General features: G+C 29.4%; 4 protein-coding genes across 4 annotated transcripts; 2 read left to right on the forward strand and 2 right to left on the reverse strand.

Annotated features, from left to right (window-relative positions):
• Positions 1–1205: 1205 nt before the first annotated feature.
• LOC105792846 (leucine-rich repeat extensin-like protein 4) lies at positions 1206–2594 on the reverse strand. The gene has a single exon (XM_012621659.2). It carries the CDS (start codon positions 2592–2594, stop codon positions 1206–1208), a length of 1389 nt encoding a protein of 462 aa, XP_012477113.1.
• A 6549-nt stretch (positions 2595–9143) lies between these two features.
• LOC105792845 (uncharacterized) lies at positions 9144–13306 on the reverse strand. Its single transcript, XM_012621658.2, has 6 exons — positions 13004–13306; positions 10822–11763; positions 10562–10735; positions 9730–9872; positions 9477–9587; positions 9144–9404 (listed from the first exon to the last, which is right to left on the reverse strand). Exons 1-6 carry the CDS (start codon positions 13130–13132, stop codon positions 9326–9328), a joined length of 1578 nt encoding a protein of 525 aa, XP_012477112.1. The 5' UTR covers positions 13133–13306; the 3' UTR covers positions 9144–9325.
• Positions 13307–19314: 6008 nt separating this feature from the next.
• LOC105792847 (40S ribosomal protein S11) lies at positions 19315–20863 on the forward strand. Its single transcript, XM_012621660.2, has 6 exons — positions 19315–19478; positions 19559–19599; positions 19677–19777; positions 20027–20171; positions 20254–20343; positions 20563–20863. Exons 1-6 carry the CDS (start codon positions 19467–19469, stop codon positions 20651–20653), a joined length of 480 nt encoding a protein of 159 aa, XP_012477114.1. The 5' UTR covers positions 19315–19466; the 3' UTR covers positions 20654–20863.
• Positions 20864–22844: 1981 nt separating this feature from the next.
• On the forward strand, positions 22845–25235 carry LOC105792849 (uncharacterized methyltransferase At2g41040, chloroplastic). The gene is made up of 8 exons (XM_012621663.2): positions 22845–23079; positions 23428–23528; positions 23614–23754; positions 23868–23949; positions 24061–24254; positions 24331–24442; positions 24646–24750; positions 24865–25235. Exons 1-8 carry the CDS (start codon positions 22930–22932, stop codon positions 24991–24993), a joined length of 1014 nt encoding a protein of 337 aa, XP_012477117.1. The 5' UTR covers positions 22845–22929; the 3' UTR covers positions 24994–25235.
• Positions 25236–25541: the final 306 nt, after the last annotated feature.

Genomic DNA, 25541 nt, shown 5'->3' on the forward strand with positions numbered 1-25541 from the left:
TAAATATTGACAGAATCCAAGTTTAAGAACCAATTGTCAAATTCAAATACCAAAAATTATATTATCTCTTTAGCTTGCAATGCAGCAATCAAGTTTAGGAGTATGATTACGTGTGAGGAATATATTAACAACCTCACAACGCCCATTAAAAAGAGGTGCCATTAGTCATGCGTTATCCTTAAATTTGAAATACTAAATTTAAATTAGATATTTAAAATAAAATAAAAATGAGGCAAAGCACTCAAAGAGAATTTAGGGAAATATGTCATGTTGGACGAGTTTTCTTGCAAACTAAAAATAAAATAACTAGCCTATTTGACCAATTAACAATTTTATTTTGACATATATGGCTAATTTAGCTCAACTTATCTTCCGAGTGACTAAAAAAATATCACACTGCATGATAATTTATTTGAATCTCCAATTTCATATAAAAAATATTTTAGTTATACATATGGAATTTATTTTTTAGTCTTTAAATTTATATTTTTATCAAATTATTTCAAAATATATGAAAATTAAGGTTTATTAACTTTCTTGACATAACATTTATGTGGCAGTTCACATGTTATATATGCTACATTAATAATTAATTAATTTTTAAATTAAAAATATTTAAAATATATATTATTTTATATTTTTAAATAACTTAAATATTTTTTAATTTTGAATTTTAAAATTTAATTAATGGTTTATATCCATGCTGGATTTACATGTATACCATGTGAGCAAAGTTAACAATATTAATTTTTTATCTATTTTGAGATAAATTGATAAATATTTTAAGTTTAAGATTAAAAGATAAATTAAATTAAGGATTAAAATTATATTTTTTTTGTAAAATTAGAAGGATAAGTAAGTGGTTACGTCAATTACAAAAAAAAATCAGCTAATTATTCATAGAGCAAAAAACGAAAAGCCGCCATTATAATAGTGTTGCAACTGCTACTTTAAAGAACACGTTCATGGAAACTCGAAATTTTACATTGAAGAAAAATGGTAAAAAGAAAAAAAAAACACAATCTTCAGGCTTAGCTAATCATGGCAAGAATAGAAAATAATAATAAACCGGCAAAAACAGTAGCAAAGATCAATGTTGCATTGCCATTTCTTTGTCTATCTTGTCATGTCTTTGCAATTGCATGTGTTTCCAGTTTCGAATGCAGCTCTTTGTCTCAAAAAAGATGATCCAACTGTGCAAGGAATTAGTAGAATACCGGTGGTGGTGGAGAAGAATAGTTTTTTCCGGCAAACGGTGGCAATAATGGACTATAACCTGTAGGACTTGGCGGTGGTGGTGGTGGTTGTAATGTCCAACATGGTGGTCGTGGTGAAATAGTTGGTGGTGGTGGTGGTGGTGAAATAGGGTAGAGTGGACACGGCGGCGGAAGCAATGGCGGAGGTGGCAGTGAAGGTGATGGACTAAGCTTCGGACTGCAATTAATGGCACTACAATTTAAAGGCACACAACTGAACATTTTACATTGTAATCTCGATCTTTGAAGATCTCTATTATCGAAACAGTTTTTCCGGTCATCGAATTCTTCCAAATCCAAACATGCCTGCGGCATTCCGGTGAAGAAATTATTATTGAAACTGAAGTTCATTAAGTTAGGTAACGAACAAACACGTTCATGAACAGTGCCCGACAACATATTATGCGACAAATCGAAATGTTCCAAGCTTTCCAATTTTCCGATCGATTCCGGCAATTCACCGATCAATTCATTGTTTTTCACATCAAAAACTGTTACGTTCTTCAATGATCCGATCTCTTCAGGCAAACATGAATGTAACCCATTGTTACTTAAAACGACTTCGTTTAAAGTACCCGACATGCTTCCCATACTCCTCGGTAAACACCCATGAAACCTGTTATTAGCTAAAACAATGACGGAAGCCGGCGAGTTCCCAATATTTTCCGGCAATTCAAAAGCAAACCTGTTATTATTCATAAAAATGGCGTCCAGTTTCTTTTCGAATAAAGCTTTGGGTACTTTACCTTCAAATTCATTGAACCTAATGTCGAGGAATTTAAGGTTTGGGATTCGAAGAACAACGTAAGGAAACTTGCCCGAAAATCGATTATTACTTAAATCAAGCTCGAAAAGACGTTTTAATTCTTTGAAACTCCATGGGATTTCGCCGCAAAACCTGTTAGAGTTTACATGAAATAATGCTATATCATTAAGGAGTCCAAGTTCTTCCGGGAGTGTTCCGGAGATATCACCGTGGTTAAGATCGATTCCGGCGACGGTTATGATGGCGGGGTCGTCGAGAGCTGGGGAACAGAAAACTCCAGTGTAGTTGCATACATTGGATCCTACCCAATCGGAGGTTAAATTCAAAGGGTCTGAAATAATGGCTTGTTTCCATGCTTGTAAAGCTATGTAAGCAGTTTTAAGCCTTGGGTTGTCAAAGGTTAAGGATGATGATGGAAGAACTGAGTCGAAATCGGCGCCGGATTTGAACTCGCCGCCGTAATAAAACACTCTTCTACGGTTGTCGGATGTTGCAGTGGTGAAAGGAATGACTCTGAAAGTAACGAAGAATGCAATGATAAGAAGAACATTGTTAACAACCGTGTTCTTCATCAGACACAACAATTGAAGATGTAATGGAAACTAAAATTAATGTCTGAAAAAACAAAAACAAAAAAAGATTGAATATTTTTTTAAAGCTTTGTTTAGGTCACTAAGTAAGAAAAATAATGGTGAAGAAGAAGAAGTAGTGAGGGAGAACTAATAAGTGTGCTAAAATATATAAAGTTAAATCACTTTTATTGAGAAATAAAATAAGAAATTCAATACGGATAGTAATTCGGTTCGGTGTATTAAGTTCGGTTCACATAAGAATAAAATTTACTCGGTCCATTAAATTTGCAAGTTGGGAGCTAAAAATTAAAGGTATAATATCAAATTTAATTTTAAATATTTATGTGTTTTGTCAATTTGATAATTAAAATTTTAATTAATTTCAATTAACTTAAAAGAAAAGTTAAATTTCCTTTTCTTTAAGGAAAATGTCAACTAAAACCTTATGTTTTTTAGGCATGAAGATAAATTTAACTCCTAATGTTTATTCATTTTGTCATTTTGGTCCTTTTTGTGTTATTTTGACACTCAACCTTTAAATTTTAGGTAATTTTTTTTACAAAAACTAACTGAACTATTAAAATTTAGTTTATATATGGATAATTTTTCTAAAATTTTTACGAAATTTTTATTTAAAAAATATTTTTATGAATTATACATGAACTGTCACACTAGTGATCACGACAATATTGTTAAAATTTTAACAATTCAGTCAGTTTTTCAGTAAAAAGTAAGTAATTTGACTAATTTTTAAAGGTTAAAAACCAAAATGACCCAAAAAGAAAAATGAATAAGAACCAAAATGAGTAAATGTTAGGGGCTAAATTTATCTTTATGCCTTTTTTTTTTTAAAGATGTTGGCATGATAGCCCATGTGTACTTCATATGCCACGTCAACAAAAAAATTCAAAATTAAAAAAATGAGTATACAAGTTTAAAAAAGATGCATGAAATACATATAGATTCCTATGCAGACTACAATATTTAAAAATTTAAGGTTTTAGTCGGTATTATTGTTTTAAAAATAGCATTTCAGCTATTTTGAAAGGTTAATGTTCAAATTTAATTTTTTAAGGTTAAGGGTTAAATTTAACTAAATAAAAATAAAACCAAATTAATAAAAGATGTAAATATTGAGGATTAAATTTAACATTATACCAAAATTAAACTTTAAATAGGTAAAATATTATTATCATGTGAACTAAATTATTAGTTTCGCGTTAAATATCGATTCAAATCTAAATTGCAAATAATTATGTAATTATTGTATGAACAAACCAAATCAGTTCAAATAATGATAATTTAACTCGGATCGGTTCAGTTACAAATTATAATTAAATTGATTCGATTTCAATTTAATTTAAAAATAAAACTAAATAGCTATAATATTTTTAAAAGAAATATCAAAAGGAGAAAACGATTAACACCTTTAATCACTCCACAAAAATAGGCATTAATTTCTAATCCATAGTTGGCTTTTAAATCTCGGTCAAATAGTTAAATCCCACTAATTTTAAGTTGGACTTTACACTAAATCAAAGTTGGACTCAATATTTTAACACTTGAAATAACTAATGTATATATTTATGGATAAAATATGTTCTAAGTCCTTATATTTTTATATGTTTAGAATTTAGTCTCTTTTTTTAATAGATTTGAAAAAGCAAGTTCAATTGTTAATACGATTAAAATCTTCATTAAATTTAAGTTTATTACAACGTCTTTTTCTTTGTTATGTAGCTACCAAGCAAGTTCTTTTTTAATTTCAATATGTCCTACCGGTAAGTTTGACAAAATAATTTAACGAGTATTAATAAGTGGACTTGCATTTTAAATCTGAAAAGTAAAGAAATTAGATTCTTTAAAATAAAATTAGGGGCTAAATTTTAAATGTATGAAAGTACCACAATTTGGAGGATATTTTAACCTAATCATATTCAAGGACGAAGCAAATAACTTCTTTTGATGGTCAAATATGAACTTTTGAAGAGGTCAAAAGAATATTTTACCATTTTATTAACTTACAACTTTATAGTTTCTAAAAGGGACCAAACTACAAATTTATTATTTTTAGGTATGGTTGTTAATTTTTAAAAAGAATTAAATCATTTTTAAATAAAATATGACTAAAACATTAATTTTAATGATTTAGCGTGACAACTCATATGATGATCCACATGTCCATCATGCTTGACATGTCATTATTTGTTTTATATTACACGTTAACAAAATATTTTAAAATTATAAAATTCCAAGTTCCAAAAAAATAGTTCATAAAATTTAGCATGAAATATATGTGTATCGCCATGCGAGCTATCATATTTAAAATTTTAACGTTTTAGCTAATATTTACATTAACAAACAACAATTTATTTCTTTTTAGAAGGTTAATAGTCAAATTTGACTCTTTTTAAAAGGTTGAAGGCTAAATTTAGCTTAAAAAAAGGTCAAATTGACAAAAAGTATAAATGTTGTGGGCTAAATTTGACATTACGTCATATTTTACCAAAGCATTTTTTTATCTATAGTATTAATAAAATCCCTAATTGAGTTGGTGTCGCAATTCAGCCGGGCACTAACTCGATTAAGGAAACTACAAAAATAACTTTTCATATTTAAAATAAGTTATATTATTCGAGGGTAGTTTAGTCTTTTCAATTAAAATAATAATAATAAATGCATGTGGTGAGATTTGAATCCATGTCAATTACATCCAATATTTTATTTTGAGTTATTTATACGTTCTAATTTATTATGCATACTTTATTACTACCATTAGTTGTATACATTAATGATATTATTGATTGAGATGGTGTCACATATTAATTCGACACCAACTTAGGATTGATGACAACACTACGATAAATAATTGTATTCATTTAGTATTCATGTGTTAAAATTTCGTTTTACATAAAGTTTAATCTAATTTTTATTTTAATATCGTACATATTTCATGCATTATTATAATTAATTTCAAAACATATATTTCATGTTTTATTGTATGTTTTTAAAACATACATATGTATTCTAAATATGTAATTTTCACAAGTATACGCGTGTGATAGAGTTTTAATATTATATTATAAATATATATATTTGAAAGTAAATTTATATGTTTTATATATCCAAAATTATATTTAAAAAATATTTATAATTTATATAAATTTTAATATATTAATAATTCGTAATTTTATTACATATTTTAAATATAATTGTTGTTGCTGTTGCCGCATATACCGTTCCATAAATAGTAACTACGACTTTCTATAAATAGAAACAATTTTCTATTACATTGAAAAATGTTAGCACATTGCAAAACCCTCCTTCACCCACCTGGTCCCATCTCACACACGCGTACACTAATACATTGTAGTGACGATCGTTAAATAATAATAAAAAGTTCGGAATATGGCCGTCGGAATTTCCGACGGCCTTTTCCGATCAATCTACGAAGGGTGTCTATCTAGTTATGACGTTGCCATTGAACGCAGGCCGTACCATCGTAATTGTGGTTGTGCCCTTCACGACAAATCACGCCGGAGTTGTCTCCACAAGTTCTCCAAAAGCACAAACGTGTCTTACCCAATAAGGAGACTCTGGAAAGAGGGATGTTTGGCTTTAGATGCGGCCACCATGGCTTCGCCATCTCCTTCGCCGTGCATTAAGAGTTTTCACAAGGCTTTAAAGCAATCATTGGAATTATGTAAAGAAGAAGAAGATGGTTATGAAGACAATTACTCTATGGCTAAGTTGTGGAATTGAAATATGGAAAGGGAATGAATAAATTTTTAGACCAATTTTTTTTAGAATTAAAGAAAAAAGATTAGAGGGTAATTTTTATTTTTGATGGCCTAATAAAAAATCTAGAAAGAAAAGTTTTTTGATTTATGCCATTTTTTATTAATTCCCTAAAAATTTGGTTGGTTGCTATGTAACTGGGGTTTAAAAATTTGTTCATCAATAAATCATTGCATTTTGCGTAGCTAGAAAAATTTTTGGGTTTGGAATTAAATTATATATCTTTACAGTAGTAAAAATATAATTTAATCATTTTAATAATCCATTCTTTATAATTTTAAAGGGTTAAAATCAATTTTATAAATTTTGAAGGCTAAAATATAATTTTACTATTACTAATTTAAATTTTATAAATTATAAAAGGTGTAAATTAAAATTTTACCATTTTAAGGAAGCCATGGCTCCTCTAGACCTCTACTACGGGTTTTTTTACAAAATTATTATAAAAAAATAAAAAATAACCAAAATATTATAACTTTTTTTATTTACCAAAACATTATAATTTTTTTTATTTACCAAACTATACAAAAAAAAACAAAAAAAAAACCTGACAACAGCCTGATCAGGCCAATCACATTGGCGGCACCAATGGTGCCAAAGGACTAAAATGTAACTATCTGCAGTTTCAAGGATTAAAATAGTTTGCTTAATTTTTTTAAATTAAAATAGAGTTATTAAATGAGAATAGTTTATTAAATTAAAATAGAGTTATTAAATGAGAATAATTTATTAAATTAAAATAGAGTTATTACTTAATTAGAATTCTAAGTATCTTAATTATCACTAGACTGTCCATGGGCCGGGCCGGGCCCGAAAATTTTTTTTGGCCCGCCTCCTAGGCCAGGGCCCGGCCCGAAATATGGGCCTGAAATTTTGCTCAGGCCCGGCCCGGGAAAAATATCATAAGCCCGAGCTCGACTCGGCCCATTTTTAAAATAAACATTAAAAAAATATTTTAAAAATAAAAATAAAAAAATAAAAATAAAAAATATATATTTATTATATTCGGGCCGGGCCCGGGTCAAAAAAATGGTGCCCGAGGCTCGGCCCGTTTTTTTGCCCAAGCCCATATTTTGGGCCTATATTTTTACCCGAACCCTCCCATATTTCAAGGCGGGCAGGCACTTTGCCCATGGATGTCTAATTATCACTTAACTAATATTAGATTTAATTAAAAAATTAATAGAAATACTGGCATGCCTTATTGAAAACCAAAAGTAATAATAAAACTGATCACCCATAAATGTAATCCAAATAGAAAAATAAATTATAATTATAAACTATTCTCATCAAATTTAGTAAATTTTTAAATAAACTATTCTCATCAAATTACCAAAATAATACATAAAATTTGAATTAGTTTATACTTTTTAAAATAGTTTTACTTTAGGTAAAATATATTTACTTTAATAATAAAATAAAGGGCTTTTATGAGTAAAAACCATAGATTAAGAGCTTATTTAACTACAAAAATAGGTTGAGGGCTTGTTTATTAAATAAAAAAGTGAGTTGAAGGGAAATAAAAAGAAAATAATAAATAAGGAGGGCTTAGAAGGTAATTAGCCATATTTTAATTTTAGTGCCCAGCACACGCACAGCAGCAATTCACTTTCAAAATTCAAAATAGTACATTTGCACGTCAGGTCCTTGAAACTACAGATAGTTATATTTTAGTCCTTTGGCATCATTGGTGCCGCCAATCTCTTTGGCACCATTGGTGCCGCCAATCTCTTTGGCACCTTTGGTGCCTCCAATGTGATTGGCCTGACCAGGGTGCTTTTTGCAGGTTTTTCTTTTCTTTTTTTTTGTTTTTTTTTGTATATTTTGGTAAATAAAAAAAATTATAATATTTTGGTTATTTTTTTGTTTTTTTATAATAATTTTGTAAAAAACCCCCTCTACTACGCTTTGCCAGTGCGTATATATATTCTTACTTATGCCTTTGTTTTAATTATTTGAATTAATTAAATTAAAATTGATGTTTCTTCGATTTGATTTTTTAATTATATCAGTATTTAATTATTTTTTCGATGACATAATGATCTTTCACTTACTATATGAATCAAACCAACTAAAATTTGAATTTATTTTGGTTGATCTAGTTTAAATAATTATTGACTTTTTTTTATCGTGTTTTGGTCAAGACGTGAACAGAAAAAAATTAAAATATGAATTTATCCGTGAACACATATGAACATTAAATAAATTAAACTTGATTTTGTGAGCCTTGAAATCTTTTTCATAATTGATTTATTCATCTTGAATATAAACACCCCACATTCCTACCTTTGAATGTTACTAGTGCTAGTGAAACCGAACAAAACCAATCAATTGGACCAAAAATCGATTGATATATTATTCGGACAAAACTATTGAACCCATCTACAAGTAAATAGTTTGAAAATGATAAAATAAAAAAAGAGACAAAAAATCGACAACATTACACCATTCAAAAAGAGATAAAAGTATTAGGAATCGATTGGATTTTAACTCAAAAATAAATAAATCAACCCCTATGCATTAGATCAAAAAACAAAATGATCATTTCTATTAAAAATTTACCGTTATAAATTGGCTTGGCTAATGAAATAACTAGACAATTAAATATTACATGCCACGTGTACCTTATGCTGACATACAAAGATCAATTTTTAACAGTAAAAATGAATAAAATTATTAACAGAAACAAGTTTGTCATTTGATCTAATGTATAGGGACTAATTTATCTATTTTTTCAGTAGAAGGGTAAAATGCAATCAAACTCTCCATGATACTTTTACCTTAAAAAAGATGACATTTCCTCAATGCCAAACAGCCGCACAATAAGGAAAATAAGTTACCAACATGATAGAAAAACGATAAAGCATATAACGTTCGTATGAGAATCCACCACCATTTAGCTGTAAATTTACATATATATACAGTTTTTTTTTTCAAAGAGAGGGAACCTCGGAGTTCGGGACAGACGAGTCCATACCCTGACGAACATCGCCTCGACAAAGCGGGCAAACCCTGTAAACCGAAGATAGAGACGTTAGTTCCCGAACAAGATGCAAGGGAAATGAATGGTAATGGCAATTATACCCGTGTATTTCTTTAAGCCATTTATCGACGCAAGACATGTGAAACTCGTGTTGGCAAGGCAGAACTCGTATTTTCTCCTCTTCTTCGTATTCAGCCAGGCATATATGACACCTATATATACACGATAAGTTATAGCAGCAGTGAGAGTAATAAAAATAATCGATGTGTGATAAGATATGAGGTTTATTAAGGTATGATTAAACTGAATATAAGGACTCCTTTCCCGATCCACGATTGTTAAGAAATAACTTACTGGTCAACTGTGTCCCCGACCTTTGATGCATCCACTTTTTTGTGATTTCTGAGAGGGAAAGAATCAACTACAGATTCGGGAGCCGGGAGTGAGACCATTGATAAGGAAAGTGATACCGGTTGACGATGAATTTCATCCAAAACCTAGAAATTTTCGTTTTGACAGAACAAAGAAACGAGATTAATTTGCAAAGCTTCACATTATCGAATATTTAATGCATGGAGAATTGAAACGTAAATCATTATTGCATTCCGTTTTACCTAGGTATTTAGTACAAAATGGAGTTTTTTTAGGTGAAAATACCGTGGAGGCCCTTATATTAAGAGTCTGCATTTTGCCCACCACTAAAAAAATGGACAAATTAGTTCATGTACGTTAGATCAAAAGAGCAAACCGGTCATTCTATTAAAAATTTCATCAATTTCTATTGTTAAAAAATAGTCTTTGTACATTAACATGAGGTACACGTGGTATATGACTATTCCGTCAACCAAACCAGTTTTTTATAATAGAAGTGAAAGAAATTTTTGACAGAAATGACCAGTTTGCTCTCTTAATCTAATATACAAAGACTAATTTATCCATTTTTGAGTAAATGGGACAAAATGCAATCTTGCTCTAATACAGGAACCTTTATGGTACTTTACCAAGTTTCATGTGATTACAACATATTTGCGAGTTAGCAGGGAAAATATATATAGGCAAGCTATCGAACTTACTTTTGCTATATGATTTGCAACATGGGGCTAATGAGAAGCAACATAATGACAGATGAGTGTAGACGAGATGCAAATATTAGGATAGATGTATGACGAGATAAAAGGAAAAGTACCTCAAATAAAGCCTCAGCGAGCATAACTATTCGTGAGATACTTGCACGAGCACTAGACTCGTCAGTTAACAAGAGAGAATCGCACGAGCACGTGCCATCAGGGTGGAGTCCAGATGGACAAAACGTAGTTTGCTGACTATTTTCGTCATGGCCACCGAGCAGCCTTTCCCAGATCTGAAAAAGATTCAAAATTGTAAAGAGATATTGATAAATGTTGTCACAAGTTTAAAAAGATTAAATTTTTCATGCATGCATAATACCTCTGATCTCGAGTGCCGTCTTCGTTCATTCAAGCTATGGATTCTACTGGTGCTGAGGTAACCAGAATCACCTCCGGCTCCATCATAAAAGAAATCACCACTGAAATCTAGGAGCCATCTGTCTTGAGATGCTACATCGTTCCTATCATCGGATGGGGAATCATTAAGTCTTCTAGAACTGTGTCTCGAAAATGCATCCCAGAACAATCTTCTACTGTTCCTCCTGGCTTCACGATTACTTGTATCAGCACCGCCATCGGATATAATATTGGAAGAAATGCTCACAACATCAACGTGAAGCACACCTCCATCGCCGTGGCCTTGTTCCCTATTGGACACGAGAAATCCTAAACCCGAAGGTATCGATTCTTCTCTAAGGGAGTGTAAGGTCGCCAGTTCAGAGTCACGAGGAGCGGAATCAGAACCTGAGCTATGGACTGTCATTACTTCACCCAATTGATTCTCAACAGGTATCCGATGTGAATCTTCAAGCCCTTGAGGAGATGAAATACTCGATTCGGGACAAAACCGAGATGAACCCTTGTTTTCACAGCCACTGACTGCATCCTCATTAGTTGAAAGATTTATTGAGTCATGGTCGGAAGATTGTTGTTCTTTAAAGGAAATGCTAGCTGAAGTACTACTATCCCTACGAGATTCACCATGAGAGCTTACCTGAGGAACAACCAAATCCGTACTTTCAGTCAAGCATTTCCTACAATCATTTGCTTCTACATCTCTTGAACCACCATCAATCGACAGATCCCCACCGGCTTCGTTATTGCTTTCAGCTGAAGTTCCGGTTTCAGTACCAGTGCAGCTGAGCCCCATTTCCGTACTGCATATCGAACCAGATTCCTCTAAGGGAGTTTGGACCATGTTGGAAAGCGAGTCACGGTGTTCCGAACTCTTCACTGGGATTTGGGTGGGATAATCTTCCATCTAAATCAAAAGAACGTTATTCTATCATTCCCTGCAACATATTCTCGAGCTCCCGAGTGAAATATTATAACTAAAAACAAAAACAAGAAATAAAACAATAGCTTCCAAAACATAAACATGTTCTTGAACATGCAACCGGAAACACAAGCATTGTTGCTAATTCACTCGACTATTGCATCCTCGATGAAGACAAAAATGACGAGATGTTCAACCCGCAGCCATAATGAAGATTAAATACTGCCTTTCTGTCTACATCTTTGAAAATTAAAGCTACTTGATGAAAATTTTTAACTAAAAATGAACCTTTTTTTCGGGTCAAAATATCAAGCAAACATCAATAGAGAAAACAATCAAACCAAGAGTAAAAGTATCATGGAGACCCTTGTACTAAGAGTCAGATTACATTTTGCTTAATTTACTCAAAAAATGAGCAAATTTAATCCGTTTACATTAAATCAAAGAGCAAACTAGTCCTTTCTATTAAAAATTCATCCATGTCTACTCATAAAAATTGACATGATTGACGGAATAATCATACATGTTTATTACATTTACACATGTAAAAATAGATAAAAATTTTAACAAAACAACCCGCTTGCTATTTGATCTATCATAGACTAATTTAATTTACTCATTTTTAGTGGAGGGAATAAAATAGAATCCGACTCCTTGTACAGCAGTCTCAGTACTTTTTAACTCTAAGCTATACTTGCTAAATTAACTCTAAGCAAGTAATACTTGCTAAATTAATGTCCATCTCGATGATTAGTTGTTGCTAATTTAAGCTATGAGCTACCATAATTTACAAAAATACTACTAAAGAACATTGATCTTCTTTATAAATTCATCCTTTTAAATAAAAGATACACAGAGAACAGACCAATAATTTATGAACTATAAAGATACACACGAAAAAATTCAGAAAATAAAATTGTAGGAATTACCAAGCATTTAGCCACATAAAGACCAAAAATTTTACAAATAAAATCTAAAATAAATTAACAAAAAAAAGGAGAGAAACCGAATATTAACATACTAAAAAGTAAAAAAAATACCCAAATTTATCTGAAATAAGTGATTTTCTTATGAATTAAGCAAAACCCAGGTCGCTAAAACGTTTATTTAATTAAAAAATTTTTTAAAAAAATTGGGTATTGAATTTATCATCAAAAAGTCCAAAATTAGAGATCTTTTTGTATATAAATAGCAAAACTCAAATCATTTTTTATAGTTAAAATACCTCAAGAGGAGCATAAGAAGAACCGCTACTGCAGGTGAATAAAGAAGATAGTCTGGGAAACCGGTTGAATCGGCGGTTGAGTCTTCCCTGTGATGGGTTCAACCCCGGTCGACTGCTACTCGAACCCATTTTCAAGCTCTTTCTTTTTTTTCAAGCGATTTTTTGAGGGAAAATAAGAGGGAGGTTTTTTTTTTCTTCCTTCTTCGAATTGTTAATGGAGTTTTTATGTGTTAACAATCAATGACAAAGAAGACCCGATTCAAAGTTTTTACTTTTTATTTAAGTTTAAAAAATAAAATAACAGTGGCAACGAATCATTTTCCGTGGGCTTACGTATGGCTTCCTATGTTTGTATCGCTTCCTTATATGGAATTCAGTCCTTGTAATAGTAAGGAAAAAGGTCTAATTCTATATTCAGTCCTTGGTTCTTTTCTAAATATTTGAAATCCAGTCCCTAATTCTTAATCGCTCTACTTATTTAATTTCAAAATTAAAATTTGATTGATGATGTAGCTAATTAGAGGTGTTCATGGTCAAGTTGGGTTTAGGCCCGATTCCAAAAGAAATTAAGTTTGGGTGGAAGCTTGGCTTGTTTTACTATTTAAAAAATAATTTATTTTTTATTTTAATTTAATTATAAAAATATATAGGTGTTAATATAAATTATTTTTTATGTTTTTATTATTTTAAACAGTAAAACAAGTTGGGTCGAGGCGAGGATGAAAAACTTAAGCTCATGTTTGACCTAAAGCGAGTCGAGTTTGGTCCGTAATCACCCCTACTATTAACTAGCTTCCATAAGATTCTAACGTGCTTTATTAAATAGATTTTAATTTTTAAATTTAACATTTGAATATTAAAATGATACATATTTAAATTTAACGAGAATTTATTAACAATATTATTATTTAGATTTTAATTTTTTAATCAGACAATTTAATAAACTTAATTTTAGGAAATAAAAACAAAATTTTAAAAGTTCGAAAACTATAAAACTAATATTAAACCTAAAATTTTAATTTTTTTATTAATATCCAAGTTTAATGGTACATGCTTTTTAAAATTTATAAAATTATACATTAATATAATGATAAAAATATATTTTGATTCCTTAAAATTAATTAATTATTTCTAACTCCTAAAAATATTTATTTAATTAATAGAATAATCTAATAATTAATCATTAATCATTAAGAACTTGCTTAATGAACTATAAATTTACTTAATTGATAAAATAATTTAGCTCAACATATCATGAATTTAAATATTATGTTTATCGATGGTCGGGGTTCGATCATCGTCCTAATTATGAAGTAGTTTTAAAATTCGTGATCAGTATTTATCCCCAGATAAGTCTACAGAATGTGAAGAATTAATTATTAGGCTGTTCCGATAAATACATAAAAAAAATATATCTTATGTTTACAAAAAAATTTTATGGGTGGCACGTTCTTGTGCCATGCTTTGAAATAAATAATAATTCTTAACACATTATTTAAAATTTAATAATAAGATAATTCACATTATATTATAGTATTATTTTCCACTCATTTGAGTGCACTTTAGGGACATTACATGTGAGTTTATCATCTTTGTTATGAAAGTGGTGGGAAAATTAATTAGGTTGTAAAAAAATTAAATAAAATCTTTATTATTATTTAAGAATTTGATCGAGCTAGTGTCATCTATCAATCGAGTTTCAGTTCAGTTATGAGATTATCAAAAAATCTATTATTTTATGAAGCAACAAATATTATTTTGAATTTATTTTTATTTTTATATAAAATTTAAGAAAATACATGATATTTAAATTTAATATATCATAATTTATATTATATCAACTTTATCATTTCAATAAACTCGTATTTAGTTTTTATATCAAATTTTATAATTTTATTATATAATTTTTTACCCACGTTGTGAATCTAATATCCAATAAAACCTAAAAAAATCTATAAAATGCAAACTATAACCTAAGATTTAATGCTTTGCTTGAAATGTTTGATAATTAATAATTTGGTTTTATTTATTTAACAATAATTAATTTATTTTTCACATGATTAGTGACAATAAACTCTAAAGATAAGAGTTTATTACAATATCTAAATAAGAAGGAGAAAGTAACCCATCAATGTATATAAATTGGTGTTTGCATTTGATTTTTTTAATGTGATATTTATGTTATTTTTCAATCCAATATAATATATGTATTTGGCAAAAGGTATACATTTTATACCTAAATGTAAGGTGTTAACTGTTTAGTAAAACTGATTTCATGAAGATTCATAACTAACTTTTATCAAATCAACTCTAAAACTCGGATTAAATCAAATCCATTGAATTGTATTTGACAAATTAGATGCAAAATTAAACAAATTCATAAATAAAACTAATTTTATTCTATCGATTAAATAAAACAAAAATAAAATCTAATAATATTAACAATTAACTTCCATCAAATCAATCCTAAAATCTGAATTAAACACTAAAAAAGCTAACATCGTTACTATTGGGTACCAAAATATGTATTTTTTTAAATGCGTACAATATTAAATAAAAATAATACAAATATCATAATAAAAAGCATTACCAAACTTATGCAATATATATATGTAGGTTGATTTGGTATTGTCTAATTTAGTGATGACATTGCTATTCCAACTTAATTTTTATTACAAAATCAAAATTAATGACATTTTGTTTTCTTGGTTTCAAATCCAAACAAGTTAAAAGGTTGTTTTCTATGTAGAATTCTTACCAACTAATTGTGTTTAGTCCATTTCATTAACAAAAACTAATCAACTAATCAATTCTAGAAAATGTAAAGCAAAAATGAATTGTGGATCAAAGTGGTTTAAAAATGATTTTTTGATTAAAAAAAACAAAATTTAACCTACTTAAATATAGTGTAAAAATGTGAAATTACATGTCAGATCCTTCAATTACATGGAGTGGATCAAATTAGTCCATCTATTACTAATTGGATTAATTTAATTATTATACTATTGAAAAAAATCAAACAAGGCCAATTTGTGATAATGTTAACTTTTATGGTTTAAAAAACCAATATTAACATTATTAACCGTAAATGTTAATTTTGTTGAAATTGAACTTATTTGATTCTTTTTAATAATACCGAGATTAATTTAATCGAATCATTGTAATAGAGAGACTTGGTAAATACATTTACATAAAAATATACATGTAAATTTTACTGAACCGAGCGAATGAAGTGGATTTGTCTAAGTTCTGTTCAAATAAAACTTAAGCTATAATTTAAAACCTCATTTAATTATATGAAATACACTTGTTTTTCATTTTATTTTTAACAGTACATATTATTTTAAAATTTTAACATTTAAGTCCTTTACCACAATAAGAAATTTACCTTTTAACTTATCTGTAAATGATAAAATTATAAATTAATATAAATAAGTTGTAGTTTGCCCTCTGGAAAATAAAAATTTCCACATTTAATCCTTTCAAAAATAATGGAGTCATAAATTAATAAAACAGGACTATTCTTTGACTTAAAAAAAACTACAATTAAATTCCACCCTCTTTAAAAATCACAGCTTCACCCTAATATTATAATATTAAAAAATAAAATAAGTAGATTTCAAAAAATGTGGGAAAATGATGATGCTAAAAACTTATTTTGAACAATTTTATTATAAGTTCTGATCATATCTGCTATTTTTGAGATAATATTTAGAACTACTCATAGTCCATCCACAATGCATAAATAGAAGAATAATGTGCTTCAGTTCACTCAAACCCACGTCCTCTTACGCTAGTAATAATGCACATGTCAATCAAATTATAACTCAATCGACACATTTATCCACAATGTTTTTTCTTTCTCCTTCATAAAGTAATGCAAAAAAAAAAGGACAACCAAAAATATATTATATGTTGCATAAAATAATGCCAAAAAACATACAACCAAGAGTATGTATTATATTCTATATATAAAGAATATGGTTTTGCCTTTATTATATTGAGAGGGACCAAAATGTATGAAAATGATGGGTGTTTATGGCTAAACCACAACTTTTTTATTTCCTGACTAATGTTGTTGAAAAAACCATGTGAATTCTCATCCACAAACACATAGAGCATAATCATAAGGGGGAATATTTATTTAATTAGACATGATAATTTGGAATAGGGTTATTGGCATTTTACTATACTCTTTTTAGTTAATTATTGTTATTCGTCCCTATATTTTACTGAAAGCTGTGGATTTAATCTGGTTTTTTAATTTTGTACTTTTGGATTATAAAATTTCAGTCATTGACAAATGATGATTTTAAATTCATTAAATCATATTAGTTTCAAAATCTAACATTGTCGTATGTGTAATGCCATATCATCTAGCTAATTAATGGATTATCGACTATCATTTTATGTTAATATTGAATTTCAAAATTTCAAAAGTATAGGGACTTGAAATGATTCATTTGGAGAATATAAACTAAATCTACAACTGTACACGCAATATATGACTAATAATTGAATTTAACTAAATGGACTTAAATTCTATTTTTGGGTCGTGACTAAAGTTTTGAAAATTTAAAAGTACAAGGACTAAAATGGATCAAATTAAAGTATAGGATTAAATCCATAACTTTAACAAAGTATAGGAGCTAATAAAGAATTTAACCTACTGTTTTTCCCACTACCTAAAGAATTTTCTTTTTAAATATACCTTTTTTATTTGCCAAATCTTTTAAAAATATACCTTAAATAGTGTTCCGTTGTTAACAATGTTGAGGCGGCATGATAGTGTTGATTGAGATACAGACACGTGGCGAAATGTCATGTCAACACTATTGGATATTATTAAGTTAAATAATTGAATTACTGAAAAAGAAAAGAAAATCAAATTAAAAATTTAAAACACATGGAAAATTTAAAATTGTAAATTAAAAAAATCATAAAATCGAAAATATAAAAATAATAAAATTTATTTATATAATTATTGTCTTTTGAATTTTATAAAACTTATCTGTTATAAATATTTTATTTTTATATTATAAAATAATATGAAAAATTATAATATTTTAAAAGGTGAAAAAATTACATACTTCTTTCTTTTAGAATTTTAACATATTTTAAGGAACTTGCATTGCAGGTCAACAAACACACTTATTTTTTATAAATTAAATATAAATAATTTTAACGTATTTAATTTAATGTAAGTAATATTTAAAATAAATAATATTTTATAAATAAAATATATGAATTGGAATTAGGATACCAAATTTAATAATTGAAAATTATTATTATTATTATTTTCATTTTAATAGGTTTGACCCAAACTAATTCATTGTTTTATCATCTTCACTTTTACAAACCTACTTTTAGTGAAAATAATTTTAAAATTTTCAAAATTTAAATTTTATATAAAAATAATATGAATTTTAATAAAATTTAAAAATATTTATTCTTTATTTTATTTATATTAATTAAAATTACATTTTTATATTACAAACAATCAATTATTAAAATTCAAAAATATATTTTTACAAAATATTTAGAATGTCTATTGTTACTTTGTTTTTTTGTTTTTTTCGAAAAAGTTGAATTATTTTGCTTGTAATGCTTTGCAATGTTTATCCCTATTTGTTTAATTTTGTTTGTGGAATTAAAAAAAACAACAACAATGGAGATAATAATAACCTATAAATATTTTATTAAAAAATAAAAATAAACTATAATTATATATGAAAAACACTTAAAATTTTGGTATCGAAATGATACTATTATGTATATATAAAACTTCATTCTAAGGTAAAAGTAGTACGAAAGTTATTATACTAAGAGTCCAATTGTATTTTATCTCTTTTACTCAAAAAATGAGTAAATTAGTTATTGTATGTTAGATCAAAAAACAAACTGGTATTTTCTGTTAAAAAGTCATTCATTTCTACTATTAAAAATTGACATGACTGATGAAATAATCAGATAGTTCCACACAACACGCCAAGTGTACCTCATGCAAACGTACAAAGACCAATTTTTAATAATAAAAATAGATAAAGTTTTAACAGAATAACTAGTTTGCTATTTGATCTAATATGCATAGATTAATTTATCTATTTTTTGAATAAAGAGTGCAAAATGCAATTTGAATTTTAGTTCAAGGACTTCCATGGTCCTAAATATAATATAATCTTATAAATGATATTTGGGCCTAAGCCCACGTTTGTAAAATTAAGAAGGATCTCTCTTTTTCAATTATGGGTTGATTGATCGTTGAAAAATAGCCCTAATTTCTAAAAAAGCCCAATTTTCATTAGCTAATCCCAATTCATCATCCCTTTATGAAAGACTGAAAATCGAGCTATTTAATTAGGGTTAGGGTTTTATCAGTGCAAGCCTCTCTCGCGGTTTTCATTTCCCCTCCGCAAGTAGCCAGCCGTTTCACACACTCAAGAAGAGAGAGAGCTAGTAAATCATGGCGGAACAGGTTCACTTTCAGATCTACTATCTATCTCTTTGCTTTGCTTCTATTTTGTTTCTGATTTTTTTTTTTACTTTTTTTTGCAGACCGAAAAAGCTTTTTTGAAGCAACCCAAAGTGTTTTTGAGGTAATTTTCAATCCTCAAAACCATGAAAGTATTTTGAATTTAGGGTTTTATTGATTTCGAAGCGTTCTTTTTTTCAGCTCGAAGAAAGGTGGGAAAGGGAAGAGACCAGGAAAGGGTGGGAATCGCTTCTGGAAAAGCATTGGATTGGGCTTCAAGACTCCCCGTGAAGCTATTGAAGGTTCTTTTTCTTTAATTTTTTTTAAAAAACTATCCATTATTGTATGTAATTTAAGCTTAAAATTTAATTAAGCTACATGGTTAGGGTTTTTATTTTGTTGTGCCTTTGAAATATTCGAAAATGGGTCCTTTATATAATGGTATACTTATAGGAAAGAAAAGATGAATTAATTGATTGATTAATGTTAGTTTATGATAAGGAATGTGTAGAATGTGTTTTTGTAATGTCTTGTTTATTTGTTTCCTAAAGGAACCTACATCGATAAGAAATGCCCGTTCACTGGCACGGTTTCAATCCGGGGTCGTATCTTAGCCGGTACTTGCCATAGTGCCAAGATGGTCAGGACAATCATTGTTCGACGGAACTACCTTCATTATATCAAGAAATACCAAAGGCATGATTCAGCTTCGTTTTAGTCAAATCTTTGTGACGAGAATGGTCTTTTGAGAGTGAATGTTTTTTGTTTTTCTTTTCAGGTACGAGAAGCGCCATTCAAACATCCCTGCACATATTTCACCATGCTTCCGTGTGAAGGAAGGGGATCATGTCATTATTGGGCAATGCAGGTTAAACTTCTGAACCTGATGAGTATAATATTAATCCTTTTTTATAGTTGGGTGTCGGTCAGCATGCCTTAGACCCCTTTGGGGTGAGACACATTCGCTTAGGTGCACTTGAGCTCGCAAGAAAAGGGTTTTCGCGAGTGTGCCTCCTGCCTTTGATTACACTCGAAGTTGTTAATATTGGTTGTTTATAATGTGTGTATATATCTTTTTTAATGTCAGGCCGTTGTCGAAGACCGTGAGGTTTAATGTTTTGAAAGTGATTCCAGCAGGATCTTCCGGTGGTGGGAAGAAAGCTTTCACCGGAATGTAAGCTTTTCTATGGTAGTCCATGGTTATAGGAACCAATAGAGAAGATAATCAAAGAAATTAAGTTCTTAAACTGCATTTAGCTTTGAGGATATTTTACTGTTAGAATTGTTTTCTTTTTTGGGTTATTTTCTTGTTTTGATTTTGTCGAATTACGAAATCCGGAATTTTGAAGATATCTTTATTTAAGTTTGGCTTTGGAATTTTTGCTTCATTCCTATTATTTTGCTTTCTAAGAATGAATTTAGATTTATGGGTGAACTATGAATGAGGGCATAAATTCTTCAATTCTTATGAACTTGCTTTGGACATATGGGTCAAATAAGATTTTGGTCCTACAATTGTACTCGAATTTGGGATTTAGTCCATGTTCTTTTGTAATTTGGTTAGATTTATTAGATATGAAAATGGTTAGATTTATTTTATTCTAAATATATTAGTGCTTTTTGTGCTGAACGTCAAATTAATTTTCTTTTTGCTTTTAATGAAAATTTTAATTTAAAAATAATAAATAGTAAAAAGAAATAATCTATTTATTTTTTCTATCAGAAGCAAAATTATTTCAGTCGGATTACGCATTGAATGATAATTAAATCAAAATAATCTTATATTTCTGTTTATTATTGAGATCAAAGTTTTTTATTAAAAATGATAAATTACATTTGTAGTCCCTTAACTATTATTAAATTTTATTGTCATAAAATGTTGATTCAACAATTTGAAATTTTTATTTTGTCACTAACCATTATTTAAAATTAAGATAATAGAAACTTTTAACTTTTAATATTTATATATTATATATTGTATATACATTGTATTAATTTAGTTTTGATTTTAAAAATTAACTATTATGTATTTTCTTTTGCAGTTTTACTTTTATTTATAATTTGGATTCTTTGGGTGATTCTAGTTTGGTATATCTCTGAAATTTAGTTGATAGATATGTTTTTTAAGTTTTTAGGTGAAAAATTACAAAGAAAGACAAAATTGAAAAAAAATTCAGTTGCCACATTGTGTAAATTTTTTAGAATCAAAGTCAAATTAATACAATGTGTAAATGTTGAGGTTAAAATTGTCATTATTTCAATTTTAAAGGTTGTCGTGTTATCTTTTATTTATTAACCATTTAATAGTGGTGATAAAATAAAATTGAATAGTAAGGTGATCATTTTGTAATTTTTAAAGTTGAGTGATTAAGAAAAACTTACAATATTAAGTTTTCGTTATGATCATTAAACTATAAAAATTACAATTTAGTCACTAAAAATTTCAAGATTTTTTTTAGTCACTCTTGACGGAATGGTGATGTGGCATTGGCTAAGATAAATTTAATCCTCATAATTTCCACATAATTCCCTTGTTAAATGAAACGGTGCGTTTTGCATGAATAAAAATATAAACTATTCACCTTCTGCCTACTCTTTACAAAGTTGATTGGAAAGTTAAACTAAATCCAAAATTTTAGGTCACCATACCTCCACCACAATTCCAAGAGATATGGAAAGAAGTTGTCGAAGAAAAGAAGATGCATTTACAGTGAAGTAAAAGAAAGATAACACCAAATCAGTTTTTAGACTAATATTACAGATTTCCATTTTAGTTTTTCTTTTGTCTTTGATTCTTTTTTTGTTTTTCTATCAATCTTTCGCTGTTCTCTGCAAGATTTTCGAATTTATAAATAAACACACGCACTCTTCTAATAATGATCACTATATCATAGCTTACGTTTTCCTTCTAATGTTTTCGAGTACTTATAAAATAACTTTAAAATAGAGGTTAGATTTAAAGAGTTTAGGCAAAAATTATTATAGGTTAAAGTTTTGGATCGACTTGTGTTGGGGTACGGTGGCCTGAAATTTGTGGGTGTTGATTTTAGGTTTAGTTTAACTTTGCAATCAACTTTGAAAAGAGCAAGTAGAGGTGGATTAAATTTGTCTTAATCACCGCCACATTGTCTTTCAATGTAATTTATCTTAAAAAAAATCTCATTTTGTGAATCGAAGTGCGAGAATATATCTCTTTCGGTTTGATTTATGAATAATTATGTTCCGATGATTTCGATCATAAACCTAAAATCCAATGAGGAAACTGATTGATTAACCGATCAAAATAATTAATTTGATTAATGATGAAATCATCCGAATCAACTCAAATGAACGGAGTAGCTGAGGGGGATATTATTGCTCACAAGAATCCTATCCAAATTTTACTTCAACCACATTTTCAGACTCAGTGAGCTGGCCTTTACTGTTTACATTTCTAATTTTCTATCCACCTTTCATGGCGATTGCTCCACCTTCTCTTCACAAATATTTGTACGCGAAATACCCTTGCGTTTCTCATGATTTCCGGTTTCGTCATTCCCTCCGTTTCTCTTGTCGACCGTTCCGGTTCACTGCTAGGGCTAGCTCCACTGTCTCTTTGGAGACGGTAAACTCTATCTCCCCCTTTTCTTTTTCCCGGTTTTTTAATTTCATTTTTTCTTGTTTATACTTTGATGAAATTTCGACTATTTTTAATAACTTGGACAAAAAAGATGTTTTAAATAATAAAAATTTCAGATTTAATTATCAAAACTGAAAGTTAAAAATCATTAATTATTTCTTTTATTTGCTGAAAATATTGTGATAATTATTTTTGATCAATTTATGCCAATTGAGCATTAATTCAGATGGCATCGTAGTTGTTTTCAGTAGAACGCGAATTTAAACTCACTTAAATGCCTATAATTCTTGAAGATTTGAGTGACGGATGTAAGAAATGCATATAATTTTTCAGGATTTAAGCATTCAGAAGAATCAAACAGAGGAAACAGATTTGTTTTCTTGCCCTGTGTGCTACGAACCACTTATACGAAAAGGCCCGCCGGGTTTAAACTTGTAAGTTAGTACGTACTGTATGTATTTGTTAATCGTTCTATCAGACTCGAGTATGACTATCAGACGCATTTTGCATAACTTGCAGGGCAGCTATTTACCGGTCCGGATTTAAGTGTAAACAATGCGACAAATCGTATTCGAGTAAAGACACGTATCTCGATCTGACTGTTACTGCCGGATTGAGAGACTACACTGAAGTCAAGCCAGCCGGGACCGAGCTATTCCGGTATGAGTAGTTTCTACTTTCTATATACACATGGATTTAAATTGAAGAATATTTATACGTATCCGACACTTTATTTGAGTCTTGAGTAATACAAACTCTGCTTACTTCTGTAGGAGTCCTTTTGTATCATTTGTCTATGAAAGAGGCTGGCGTCAAAATTTCAACCGCCGTGGATTTCCCGGGCCTGATGAAGAGGTAAATCTTGATCGGATTTGTATAATGTTTGAATTTGCCGATGTGAACATGACGTTGTTCGGTTTGATGTATCGAGTTTGTAAACCTTGTGATTTTTGTCGAATTATGCAGTTCAGAATGGCTCAGGAGTACTTCAAACCTGTAGAAGGTGGCATTTTAGTTGATGTTAGCTGTGGAAGTGGTTTGTTTTCCCGGAAATTCGTGAAATCCGGAACTTATTCTGGTGTTATAGCACTCGATTTTTCCGAAAACATGCTCCGGCAATGTAATGATTTCATCGAGCAAGATGCTTCTATTTTGGCTAGGTAATGCCTACCTACCACTTTTATATTTCTTCATAAGCAAGGAACTGATCCACACTTTCAATCGGTGAATTTTCAGCAATATCGCTCTTGTTAGGGCCGATGTTTCCCGGCTTCCTTTCTCATCGGGTTCCGTTGATGCCGTACATGCCGGTGCCGCCCTGCATTGCTGGCCATCGCCTTTGAATGCCGTAAGCATTCTTTCCCAATATGTTCTTTGTCACAAATTAGAGCTTGAACTTGACTTGAAATTTGAGGTTTGACGTTTGGCTCGAGCTTTAATTAAGTTTTACTTTTAACATTCAAGCTCAATTCGGGATGAAGTCTCGATTAGGCTCGTTTACATGGTAAAAAACATATTCTTAAAGCATTTGCTTGTTTTGATCATTTTCAGGTTGCCGAAATTAGTCGTATATTGAGAAGTGGCGGAGTCTTTGTCGGAAGCACTTTTCTCCGTTATACGTCGTCTACTCCCCGTATAATCCGACCTTTCCGAGAGGTACAAGCGAATTCATTCGGATTTCTTTTTAACTTTATACCAAACATCTATGCTACCCCGATACTTTTTCTTCAAGTTTCAATATCCGACACCCGTGTTCTTGTTTTTTTTTAGAGGATTCTGCAAAATTACAGTTACCTTACGGAGGAAGAGATCGAAGCCTTGTGTACATCTTGCGGTCTTACCAACTATACAAGAAATATTCAACAATCTTTCATCATGTTTTCGGCTCAGAAGCCTTAAAGCAAGATTCGGGTTCAGATCATTTTAGATATATATATTTTCAATGCACCTCCGATCATGATCCGTAATGATTAGTTGCATAACATTATTGATTACACACACATAATTTAAAACTATATTCTAGTTCTCACATCAACTCGAATAAATAGTTCAAGTTGAATAATTTAACTCTGGTTTAAATTAAACAACTTAAATTATTCGAACAACTTAATATTTATATATGGAATTTCTAAGTTCATTTATATTTATATTAGATTTTTAGTTCTATATATATAAATAGGAGAGTGTTGATGGGGCAAGTCGGACACTGACTTGTAAAACTCAAAACCTAGAGGAGACGGGAGGGAGGAGTTTGGGGCCTGGCCCTCAAAAATTAAAAAATTGCATTTTTCTTTAAAATGTATAAAATTATAAATTAATAATAATAAAATTACACTTTAATCCTTAAAAATGATGAGATTTTAAATTAGTTTTTTAAAGATATTATCTAATACAATGGTGAAATTGTATTTTAATTCCTATAAGAATTTATAACTTAATTTTACCTG

This window comes from Gossypium raimondii, chromosome 8, assembly GCF_025698545.1.
Source record: "Gossypium raimondii isolate GPD5lz chromosome 8, ASM2569854v1, whole genome shotgun sequence".
Lineage (NCBI taxonomy): Eukaryota > Viridiplantae > Streptophyta > Magnoliopsida > Malvales > Malvaceae > Gossypium > Gossypium raimondii.

Excerpts from the sequence above, each read along its gene's own strand:
- LOC105792847 (XM_012621660.2), top strand. Across the intron at positions 20,172-20,253 it reads TATATCAAGAAATACCAAAG|GTACGAGAAGCGCCATTCAA; the intron begins GCATGATTCAGC and ends TTTTCTTTTCAG. Across the intron at positions 20,344-20,562 it reads GTCATTATTGGGCAATGCAG|GCCGTTGTCGAAGACCGTGA; the intron begins GTTAAACTTCTG and ends TTTTAATGTCAG.
- LOC105792845 (XM_012621658.2), bottom strand. The coding sequence starts at position 13,132 with ATGGGTTCGAGTAGCAGTCGACCGGGGTTGAACCCATCACAGGGAAGA. Across the intron at positions 11,764-13,003 it reads CTTCTTATGCTCCTCTTGAG|ATGGAAGATTATCCCACCCA; the intron begins GTATTTTAACTA and ends CTTTTGATTTAG. Across the intron at positions 9,405-9,476 it reads TGGCTTAAAGAAATACACGG|GGTTTGCCCGCTTTGTCGAG; the intron begins GTATAATTGCCA and ends TTCGGTTTACAG.
- LOC105792849 (XM_012621663.2), top strand. The coding sequence starts at position 22,930 with ATGGCGATTGCTCCACCTTCTCTTCACAAATATTTGTACGCGAAATAC. Across the intron at positions 24,443-24,645 it reads GGCCATCGCCTTTGAATGCC|GTTGCCGAAATTAGTCGTAT; the intron begins GTAAGCATTCTT and ends GATCATTTTCAG. Across the intron at positions 24,751-24,864 it reads TAATCCGACCTTTCCGAGAG|AGGATTCTGCAAAATTACAG; the intron begins GTACAAGCGAAT and ends GTTTTTTTTTAG.
- LOC105792846 (XM_012621659.2), bottom strand. The coding sequence starts at position 2,594 with ATGAAGAACACGGTTGTTAACAATGTTCTTCTTATCATTGCATTCTTC.